Genomic DNA, 12208 nt, shown 5'->3' with positions numbered 1-12208 from the left:
CTATGCGGTGGAGGGGTACGTGAGGCTATGACCCCAATGTGTGACGCATTGTTTTTTGTATTTTAACCTTGACTATCCTAGATCTTGTATTGAAGACCGTTATGATGTCAACATTGTTGAAATGTCAACATTGAATTGAACATATCAGCATGTGCAGAATGTAAACATTTTCACATTGTTGACATCTAAGATGTAGACATGTGAAATGTTGACATTTTGCATGACCAGCAACTGACAGTTAGGGTTAGCAATGTGAGAAAAGGGTAATGTTTAGGCACTAGAAGGAGGGAACAGTTATTCTGCAGGAGCGGAGGTTAGGGTCAGGCACTAGGTGGATGGTTAGAATTAGTAATATTTACTGCCAAAAGCTGTGCAGAATCCGCCTAGAAGTTATCCTGGCGTCACCGTCAGACCCAGAAGACACAGCTGTAGCCGCCATATCAGGTATGTCACCACTAGACCACCAGGGACATTTTGTTTGCATTCTAATCATATTGACATTTCATCAGTATCAACATAAAGGGGGATATTCAATTGTTTGAAAAGTCGGTTGGGTGTCTTTTTTTTCCTATTAGATAGAAGTTCAATGTTGACATGTCGACATTACAACCATGTTCACATTCTCATGCCAACAATGATGTATGTCAACAAAATATGCCACACCCCTAGTTAATGCCCATTTACCCTGTGGATTTCTCATCAGATAGCTGTCATCTCCAATTAAAAATAAATAAATAATAAATAATGATAATTACCTGACAAATAGTCTACTGTATGCAATAAAGTTATAGGGCTAGATGCGTCAACGCTTGGAGAGGGATAAAATGGAGAGAGAAAAAGTATCAGCCTGTCAGCTCCTAACTGCCATGTTACAGGCTGTGTTTGAAAAATGACAGTTAGGAGCTGATTGGTTGGTACTTTTTCTTTCCGCATTTTATCACTCTCCAAGCGATGATGCATCTAGCCCATTGTCTTAATTGAATTTATTCTGTATTATAAATCTTTGAATTCTAATACTATAGCCTATGATTTTTCAGGAAGAATTTTAAAATGAGAAATCATTGTACAAGGCATCTGTCTTCTGCAGTGTCTGAGCCTATTAAACAAATCCAGAAAGAATGTACTGTACAGCTGTAAGGAAATATGGATATTGCTGCATTTGCAAAGTTCTGAAATTCCAGGCATTCTTTTCACGTTTTACTGTGTGACAGTCCTTTGCGTCTTTCCAATCTGAGTAACTGTATTATCCACATTGGCCTTATTCCCAGTCATTAATAAGTGCAGATATAAACAGTATAATAGCCCACGCTGATCTCCTACACACTGTATGTTCCACTAGGCATCAGTGTCTATCTGGCAAAATAATATAGAGGAAAATATTAATGCTCAAGCATCTCATTAAATATGTATAACTGCAAAGGAATGCATGTCCTAAATACTAAAATATGCAGTGACACAGTCTATTCTTGTGAGAAAACGTTATCGCTAAATAATTCCTATTGTTTGTAAATGGCAATATATATCATGGTTTATAATATGACATATTTCTTCTTTATCATAGTGAATGGATTGACAGAGCCCCATCCGTTCATTTGCTGCGAGTCTTGATCTGTTTGAGATTATTAATCCGGGAACAATATTATCAGGTGCAGTATTGAACATGTACAGCATGCATTACTCGTAGATTGCCATTCATGGGAACGCTTCAGGATTTCCCTATTGGGGCGATATTCAAATGATATGTCACACCCACTCTCCTTTCTAAAGTGATCCCCGTCATTGTGCATATTGCGCCTTTAGTAATCAGGTTTAGCTTCATAAAGGGATGGGTGCCCTTGCTACCCTAGAGGTAGCGAGCTGAAATGATTATACCACGCCCGTCAGCAGAAACAGAACAGGTGTGGAAGAGGGTGAAAAGAATTGAATACCGCCCTTAGACTCATATGGGGAAATTCAATTGCTGTTGAATCCTTCGCCTGGCCGAATCTGTGCAGCACCCGCCACACTTTACTGCAGCGGGAACTCGCACAAAAGCGTTCACTACCCCATAGGGCAGTGAGCACTTTTGTGCGGATCAGATGGGCAAAGGTTGCTGTTTCCGGCAATTAAATACCGCGGCAACGACAGTTCACACTGCAGCAATGGGAATTCACACCCTTTGCCAGCAATTGAATCCCCTCCTCTAAGTGTAGTTACATTTAATTTTAGGATTATTCACAACATGAACTTTATGATTTCATTATCTATTTGCAAATACCACTGGAGACCTTGATCAAGCTTATTCATCTGACCTGGAAAATCCTAGGCCAGGGGTTACTAATGTTCAGTAAGAAGCAACAGGAAGCAGCTGTTAATGCTTATTTTAAATTGTATGGATCCTCCTCTTTGTGGCTCGCTAATATCTTCTACTGCGCACAACTCCTTCAGCTAGTGTTTTCATATGGCAGTTAAAAAAGTCTCGTAAATGCTCAGAAACATGAAACAATTTTTTTCTGAGTGTTTGTAAGTCGACCAGCCACTTCACCTTAACAATGAGTGCAGTTCAGAACAATAAAGCATTGTGAATGAGTGCCTTGTTATTGTTCTCTTACCCCTAAAACGTGAGAGAAATCCTCCATTTTACTCTGCAAAATATTCTCCTTATTCGTCATGTTAGCTGCTAAATTTTACATGTGACACTGGTGGAATTTGTCTATAAGTGTTTCTTTTGCTCTGCAGCGTGCAGTGGAGGGAAGGGGGGTACTAATTACCTGAGCCTGAATGACCTTTCCAAAACAAAATTTGACACGCATGAAATGTTGCTATAACTTTTCATTCACCCCCATAAATAGTGCAGCGTTACTCAGTGTCGGACTGGGGCATGAAGGGCCCACCGGAGGAATGCAGTTTTAGTGGCCCTTTCTTGTGGGTGTGGCCAGACCCGATAGAGGCTTGGCTAAACATTAGAGAATGCATGGTGTGGGCTCCTTGACATATAGTAAATACTGCTAATTTAAGCATGACAATGTACCAGATTAATAACAGCATTGCACTGCAGAAAATACTCTAGTCCTGTACAGTATAATGTAACAAAAGTATAATGTAGAATTCAAGTGCACAGTCTGTAACCTGGGTGGGGGGCCCACCGGGGGTTTCCCATGTACCCCTATGGGCCATTCCAACCCTGGCATTACTTTACTTACCCGTGTCTTAATCACAACTGCATTTGTATCTAACTCAGGGCTCTATCACTGTATGAGTTCAATATTGCGCCATTCCATTCCTCACTGGTATAGAATGCTGTTCCGCTTTAATTCACCTTTCTGCCGTAAAGAAGTTCGAGTATGGCTGCCGTTGGAACAATGGCTGCCGTTGAAGGGTTCGAGTATTATGCCTATACGCATAAACTTTTGATCCAGCTTTGCCATAAATAGATAACACCATCTAAAGATAGATCTCCCTAGCATAATAAATTGAGTGAAGCCGTTGTCCCCATACAGGTCTTTGAGACGGTGGGAAAGTACAGAAAATAGGATGAGGCTGAGTTAATCCTTTGTTAAACAGGATGGTTGAGCATTTTGCAGGCGTTTTCACTGGAAAAATGTCTCTTTACCACATGATAAATGGATTGTCTTCCCTCCAGACACTCCCTGCACGCTAACAGTATCATTAATAAGCTTGCTTTGGCCACTGTGATTGCAGAATTAAGTTGCAGATATGGAAAGAAGTGTTGGGATATGAAATTCTATTCTAAGTAAACAAATAAGTTCTTACAGCCAAGGAAATGTGAGGCATTATATGTCACTTTGTATTGTAACTTAGCAAAATCCTTTCATGGCTTAGTTAAGTACTAAAAAGCAAACAGCGCTGTATTGTGTTTCTCAAAACAGTTCTTATGAAAAATATTTCCAATAGCCCAAAAATGCCAGTGCTTTGAAACTATTTTATAAACTATGGACCTTATTCAGTAAGGACTGCAAAATTTGCAAATCGCAATTCAGCCGATTATCAAACAACTGTGCATGCGTAGCGTTCGCATTGCACAGGCGCGAAGGGAAATAGCAACAGAAATTGCGTACATATCGTAATCGCATTGCAGCCGCTGTTTGACTGACATGAAGCTGGCATTTCTGGGTGGAAACCCGCTGTTTTCTCGGTGTGTCTGAAAAAACGCAGGCGTGCCGAGGGTGTCTGACGTCAGCGATGACCACTTCCAGCCTCGTGTCACAAGAATTGTGGACGACCTTACCTGGTGCAGATTGGAAAATCTTCGATGTTCAGGTAATTGCGTATGGTTTTGAGATCAGCCCGCATATTGCGATGCATTTGCAATTTCTGTGATGGGCGCTTTTTCTCAGTTTCTGGGCTGCAACTATTTGATCGCAGCAACTGCTTCTTAGCAGAAATTGCAATGCTTGCTGAATAAGGTTCTATGTTCTAAGATTACTACATTTCTTATACTGTACAGTATGTTAATTGGTTCAAGACAAAATTATAACCTTGAATGAAGAGCCATAGACAAGAACCGTTTAACAAGTGAAATGCCTACAACAGTTTTATTACTATAATTGAACATAATTATTAAACACTAATTGGGGTAAATATTGTTTGTATCCCATAACATAACACATATAATGACACATCAGAGTCCATCAATTCCAAGTCCCTGAATCACAATCACAACTCTAAATTTCTATCTGTAATACGCATATCAGATGACAACCTTGCTGATATCCCCTGCCAGCTGCAGCCTACACCAACTCTGATGGGCACTGTGACTGGCTGCACCCCACTGCCCACAGGGAACCATGAACTAAACACCATGTTCCAACCTAAGATGGATAACCACTACTAAAGCAATTACAAAGACCTGAAATATAAACTGCTGCGACAAACTGAACAAGAACCTCTTCATAGCTTAGTGAAAGGGGAGGGTGGATGGGAAAGTCTCTCCTGTGACTAATACCCTTTTCCACTACTAAGCATGGGTCGCAGCCGGGAGCCTGACAACGGGTGCTACCCGGCTGCGGTCCGTGCTCCGCCCCCTATCCCACTGCGCTCACCAACCCAGCATATTGCTGGGTTGGTGATGCTGCTAGTGACGCGGCAGGGGCGGCGCTGGGAGATCACATGATCTCCCAGCGCCGCCCCTCCATACGGTGTAAATGGGAGCTGTGTCGCATCGACACGGCTTCCGTTTCCACTACAACCTTACCCGGATCATTCCCGTGTCCTACCCAGGTAGCTACCCGGGTAGGATTCACGGGTCACTTGATCCGGGTTTTTGCGGGGGGGGGGGGGGGGATCCTTTTCCACTAGCAAAAAACACGGGTAAATGCGCACCCCCGTGCATTTACCCATGTTTTTTGAGCTAGTGGAAAAGGAGTATTAGGGTGACATTTACTAAGCAGTGAAAAGAGCGGAGAAGTGTGCCAGTGGAGAAGTTGCCCCATCAACCAATCAGCAGCTCTGTATAATTTTATAGTATGCAAATTATAGATGTTACTTCAGTGCTGATTGGTTGCCATGGGCACTTCTCCACTGGCTCACTTCTCCACTCTTATCACTGCTTAGTAAATGTCCCCCTGAGTGACATAAAGCCTGCTCTGCTTTGTTGCCAACTGCTCACAGCTTCTGAGGGCAGTGTTGACCACTTGCAGAATAAAACTAAATATCTCTGCATGTTGGATATAAAATCTTACCATGTATGATTAGTCTCTGGACTTTAAAAACTTCAAGATAAGTTGGTTACTGAAGTGTGGGCACTAGGACGACACCACATGGACACATAAGGACTCATGCAGAGTGATTTCTGCACCAGTCTATGGGGTCTATTCATGAAGCAGTGAAAAGTATGGAGAAGTGAGCCAGTGGAGAAGTTGCCCATGGCAACTAATCAGCATTGAAGTAACATTTATAATTTGCATACTATATGGAGCAGCTGATTGGTTGCCATGGACAACTTCTCCCCTTATGGCTCACTTCTCCACTCTTTTCACTGCTTCATGAATAGACCCCAAAGTAACATAATTTGCATGAAATAGATATGTCTACAAAGCAAATATGAGGGGTGTGCAATAAGTTTCTCATGTTCCAGGGACCGTCTCCCTCTCGACAAAATTCTGCAAACCACTTAAATACAGTGGTTCGGGACGTTGCTTCCTCACCAAAAGAGGATCGCAGTAGGTCAAACCTCTCCTGCTCTTGCAGAACACTCTTGTAGTCGCAGAAGATCATGGCTCTCCGATGGCCTCTTCTGATGTCCATAATGAGTTTGTGAAGGAAGTGAACATGCTGACTTCTCCAGTGTGCAGTGCTGCTTATATATGTTTCTGTGCCTTGTCATTTCCCAAGAACTTCAGTCGGAGATTACAGTACACAACTAGTAAGATCGTGTCTACTCTACCTATGCACTGCACATCCAGAAACGTATTGCACATCCCTTGTATATGTACAGTACGTGCGCATGATTCAGCTATTTAAGCCATTGATGGGGAAGAGATATTCTAACGTAGGCCAAATACAGTAATGGCAAATTCACACAACTGTAAACAGATATCAGATGACAATTATGATAGTGATGGCCACGTGCACTAACAAACTGCTTGCCTGACATTGGCAAACGCTTTCTTTGTTGATCGGAAATCATGCTTTTATGTGCCTACTTTTGCATTCTTTTTGTACAGGAGACTGATTGTTATCTTTGATGTATCAAGCGGGTTTTTGAAGCTTTATTGATGCCTATGTCATGTGGAAACTAGAGTTTACCTCTGTATTGACCAATTCCAATAGCGGCGTGTCACAGAGATATGGAAACAGCATACCTCCCAACTGTCCCAATTTTTCGCGGGACAGTCCCATTTTTTTGGGACTGTCCCGCTGTCTGACCCGCAGGCAGCAGTGTCCCGCGGTTGGGGGGCAGTTGGGAGGCTCTATCACTTGCTGCTCTACTTAGCAGAGTAGCGGTGAACAGACGCTGTGCGCATGCGCACAGCGTCTGTTCACGGGGAGACAGAGGGAGAGGGGGCATGCCAGCAGCTCATAGAGCGCTGGGCATGCCCCTTCAGTGAGGCAAATAGGGACGTTGGTCGCGATTGCGGCACTCCCATGAAGCCACGCCCTCTTTTCCTGGTGGGGCCAAAGTCCCGCTTTCTCCAGCTGTAAAGTTGGGAGGTGTGAAACAGGTAGTCAGCAACCATATAATAGTATTAAGCTTTTTCACCTGTTCAGATTGCTTCAGGGTGCCCCTGGGTTTATGCTGTGGATAATGGATATGCAAACAGACTTTAGTAACTTCACAACGGTAGGAGGTCAGATACAGTCCAGAGAGCTCTCAAAGTGTCGATCAAACACAGCAAAACTCAGGATTACCCCAAATAAATGGTCTTGTAACAATCTGGGTTTGGATACAGGTATTTCATTGATAGCGGGAATAGGCAATAAGCCGGGTCTGGGAACATGTACCCCAAAATAACAGGCACAGTGAAAGTACAGGAACTAGGGACCAAAGCTTCTGTAGGAAGACCAATCGCCTAACGCTTTTTGTTTCGGTAGGCATCCTTATATAATTTACTTAGAGCTACATTAATATAATATATTTTATAGCATATACATAACTTAATTGATACCTTTCTTTTTATTCAGGGAGTGCTTCATCAAATTGATGGCATTGACACTCTTGCACATGTAAGTGTTTCATTTATTGGAACCCAGAAACCTATGTTGAGGGGGACATCTACTAAGCAGTGCTAAAAGTGGAGAAGTGAGCCAGTAGAGAAGTTGCCCATGGCAACCAATCACCAGTGACACAACATTTATAATGTGCATACTATAAAAGCATACAGAGCAGCTGATTGGTTGCTATGGGCAACTTCTCCGCTGACTCACTTCTCCACTTTTATCACTGCTTAGTACATGTCCCCATAAATGTATTATTGTTTCTTACTGTGACTGTTGGTGTATGGGATAAAGCATTTAAATGTTTGAATAGCTGCATGTACAGGTCATATAGTGTTCTGAGATCTATTATTCACAAACCTAACCTACTAGGCTGAAATACCAAAAACCTAGATTTGAATATTTAATTATTCTTTCTCATTGTTTTTTTTCATGAACGGTAAAACAAAAACTAAGGCTTACAACGTCTGTATGTATTCCAACACTAGTCACTGAAAGCTTAGAATTGCTTCATAGAATGGGAGGTAATGGAGAGGTATTTGTACTAACTCCATTTTCTTAGCATTTGCCCATTATCTATATTCTATTACTTTAAATAACTAGAGCCTTTTTCTGTGTACTTTATACACAAGTTAGATATAAATATATACATCTGAGTAATACTGTTCAATTGTAATGCTGATTCGCCATCTGCTGGTCATTTGTTGAACAGTCACTTCTTATTTTTAGTATATGCAGACAACATGTGATAAATACCTCTCATCTGGTGAAGACGAGTTTGACGTTGACAAGTTGGTCAATATGACTTGTAAGTATTACTATTAATTATGTTATTCCAAGTTTTGTAAGTACAAGGTTTTTATTTTTTCCCATTTTAATCCAAAATATGTCCATATGTTTTTTCTTGGTGATATATCAGTGTGACCAGTTTATTTTATTATTACATTTTATAAGGCGCCACAAGTGTTTCACAGTGCTGTACATATGGCACACATTAAAACAATACAGGGTACACAGAACTTAACATTACAATGAATAAACACTAAAACAGCAAAGGAAAACAATTAGCACCACAATTCTCAGTAAACAATATAGCTCAGATGTAAGGAAGCAAAAGAGTAATCATCGTACTACTAGGGGCAGGCAGCCGTTGGAAGAAATAAAAAGTAACAAGCGAGAGGAGATGTGGGTATAGACAGTCACTGAGTAGGAGAGAGCTGTAATTAAAGTGTGAAAGAAGATAGTTGTGAGAACAGGAAAGAAGGAGGGCCCTGCTCCAAGGAGCTCACAATCTGGGGGGAGGGGGGAAACAGACAGGTGACATAAGGTTTGACAAGTGGAAGGTGGCCTGATGGCAGGAAATAAGCAAAACATAGATGGCCAAGGCATAGGCAGGAGGTTGGGAGAGTGGCCTCGAGAATAGGCTATGCAGGTACGCTTTAAGAAAAGGACTTGATAATGTGCTGTATAATGCAACTTTTATCATTTTGATTTGTTTATTTAAGAACACAAAGTACAGTACTTTATAAAAGAGAAGAAATGGAAATTTAGCTTTAACATAATCTTCTGTTATTTGTTTCTGCCACATCTGCCCTTTCCTATGATAGGGATTAAAAACCACATGTGGTTTAGTTAATGCCACAAAAAAGTCACATTTATTAGTGTTATTAAATCACTTAACACTTAATAAGTGTTATTAAGCAATTTTTTAGGTTTGAATTAACTATCCGTTTTAAATAAAGGGGGGAATTCAATTAACTGCAATAATTTAGTAATTTACTGCAAACAGTTTTCACAGACATCGACAAAAAATTACAGTGAAAAACGGCTTATTTTGGGTTTGCGCACTCTGGTGATTCAACATATCCTATTGCAAATTAACGACGATGGGATTCTTGTGATAATTCTTGCTGTCAAAAGAAACAATGGGGAAATCTGCTTGTACCCCCAAAAAAGCCAAACTAAGAGAGGAAACAGTATAAAAGTATATTAGTGGTCATAATAAAAAGATTTGGGAACTTAAATTGGATCGAATGGCTGTTGTATGCATTTAAAAAAAAAGTAAAAAAAAATATAGTAAGCAAGTGTTTGTCAGTAAAATAAGTTCTCAAATTAAATTGGGGGTACATAAAAATGGGTATACAGTACATCTAGGTCATTTTATCTGTTCAATTTTGTTTCTACATCTGTATTTTGAGTTGTTTGTAACTTGACATATGTGCAATATTTAATCCAGCAAAAATATGTGGCCGAAGCAAAGATTCACCAGTCATTATTTCATCATCATGATCATGGAGTCTGCCATGTTTTTGCAGTAGTAAAAAATAAATAATAATTAAGAAAAAAATATAATTTGCCACCCCTGTTTCAAGTTTATAACTACCACCAGTGCTACAGCCTGGAGCTGGTTGCCACTCGAGCATGGGGCAATACATCTCCATTTCTGCCAAAATGGTAAGAATTCACAACTTGGGTCGGATCACACTATACCAAGGAACCTAACAGCTTGGGGTGCCCTATTCATAATTGGAACCAAGTTCAGCCATACAGCACATGGTGGATGCTAGGAGAAAAAAAAAAGCTTTTTAAGGGATAACTATAGAGCGTTTATATTGTTATCTGGACCAGTCTGTGAATTTGGATGCTATTCAAGAGCGGGATCCAGTGCTCACTGTCCCCATTGTGTATTGAAAACTATGTTGTAGCACTGGTGCTGGCAGCTGATTATGAGGGTATTCTTTAATAAACATATTTTCACATTCATCATGTGGACAATGATGAAAGGTTGACATGTTAGACTGTCGACATATTGTCGCTGGTGGCCCAGTTGTGACTTGCCTGCTACTGACGGGCCACAATGGTCTAGCATGGCTTCCAGGTCCTGATGGTCATGTGACTGTCAGTTCCTGGTCCAGGTGCTCCAGTGTTCTGGTAAATACTTCTCTCCTAACACTAATCCCTACACCTAACCCTCCCTCTAGTGCAGAGGTTCTCAAACTCGGTCCTCGGGGGCACACACAGTGCATGTTTTGCAGGTCTCCTCACAGCATCGCAAGTGAAATAATTAGCTCCACCTGTGGACCTTTTAAAATGTGTCAGTGAGTAATTAATACACCTGTGCACCTGCTGGGTTACCTGCAAAACATGCACTGTGTGTGCCCCCGAGGACCGAGTTTGAGAACCCCACTGCCTAACCATAACTCTCACAGCCTAAACCTAATATCGACAGTCTGATAATGCAGATATTTCACATGTCGATATTCTGAGAATGTTGATATCAAAACTGCAGACACTGTAGTGACAACAGTAAGAATGTCGACCAGCGGCGGCTGCTACTTGTTGGAGGAGGAAGGTTGCCGCTGGCGAGGCTTCCGGTCCCTGCTGCCACCTGGGTCCCGGCACCTGTACTATGTGCAGTTCACAGATGCTGGAACCCGGCACATGCACAGCAGCACATGCACAAAACCACGGCTTCTTTGGACTGCATCAACTGCAGCCCATAGAAGCCGGCTAGGGCTGACGAGGCAGGGAGTGGCTTCCTACAGGAAGCTAGCGCTGTGCCTATTGCAGCCAGGTCTGGCAGTCACAGAGGGAGCAAACACCTCCCAATGGGACTTCCTGTAGTGTCTGTGACTGGCAGGTAGGCCTTCAAATAGGAAGACACTGCCAATCACAGTGAAGCCAGTGCAGTCTCATGGACTGCATCTGCCTTTACTGACAGTGAGCTGAGTGGCGGAGTTTACCTGGCGGGGTTGCAGTCCTTATAAACTCTCCTCTGGGGTACCGGATGTATCCCACCTGCAGCACGAGATCCTATGTAGCTGGTGCGTGGTGATGCAGTTCAATGACTCAAGTGCTGTCTCCTGGTGCTTTTCAGTGTCCACTGTCACCAATATTAAATAACTCCATTGTATTAATGATCATGGGGTAGTACATACACATATTTTTTATATCCACATGAGCCCTTTTACAAGAGTGGATACCCCTATCGCTATATATGCATGGTTTTGTGGTGAGGTATCACAGGAACCCTAACTCTGGATAGGGCAGCACAATGCTAATCAGTCATTATCAAAGGAGCAGATAAACCTAGGATGGAAATCCAGAGCTCCCCTTGAAGGGGCTGCTGCAGGACCTCAGTGAAGGTCAGTGCAGGGGAAGAAGTATCTTTCAGGGTCAGCCCTGAGCATAGGTGCACTGACCTAGGTACATAGGTAGTTGAGCCACGGGAGGTATAGGCGGAGATGGGAGGAGGGCCAGACGGGCCAGAAAGAGGAGGCAGACAGGCAAATGCTTTTAGTGTTGTATGGTGGTAACTAAAATGCTCTTTGTATTGCTGGCAGTCACAAAAATGCTCTCAGTATTGTATGGAGGTCATTAAAGTGGTTTTTGAATTGTGTAGCAGACACAAAAATGCTCTCTTTGTCTGGTGGTCACAAAAATGCTCTCAGTATTGTATGGAGTTTACTAAAGTGCTATTTGTATTGCCTGGCAGTCTCAAAAATGCTCTCTGTATTGTTTGGCGGTCACAAAAATGCTCCCAGGATTGTAT

General features: G+C 42.0%; 1 protein-coding gene across 13 annotated transcripts in view; it reads left to right on the top strand.

The window, feature by feature from the left end:
• The window catches only part of NEK10 (NIMA related kinase 10), an 831700-nt gene that overhangs the window by 128800 nt on the left and 690692 nt on the right, over positions 1-12208 (top strand). For all 13 annotated transcript variants that reach the window (XM_063922254.1, XM_063922250.1, XM_063922255.1 and 10 more), the window contains 3 exons: positions 1562-1646; positions 7624-7665; positions 8386-8464. In XM_063922254.1, coding sequence (XP_063778324.1) covers positions 1562-1646; positions 7624-7665; positions 8386-8464 — 206 coding nt within the window. The remainder of the gene's footprint in view (positions 1-1561; positions 1647-7623; positions 7666-8385; positions 8465-12208) is intronic.

This window comes from Pseudophryne corroboree, chromosome 5 (assembly GCF_028390025.1).
Source record: "Pseudophryne corroboree isolate aPseCor3 chromosome 5, aPseCor3.hap2, whole genome shotgun sequence".
Classification (NCBI taxonomy): Eukaryota; Metazoa; Chordata; class Amphibia; order Anura; family Myobatrachidae; genus Pseudophryne; species Pseudophryne corroboree.
The sequence above is the reverse complement of the archived record's forward strand: the minus strand, read 5'-3'. Positions and strand labels throughout refer to the sequence as shown.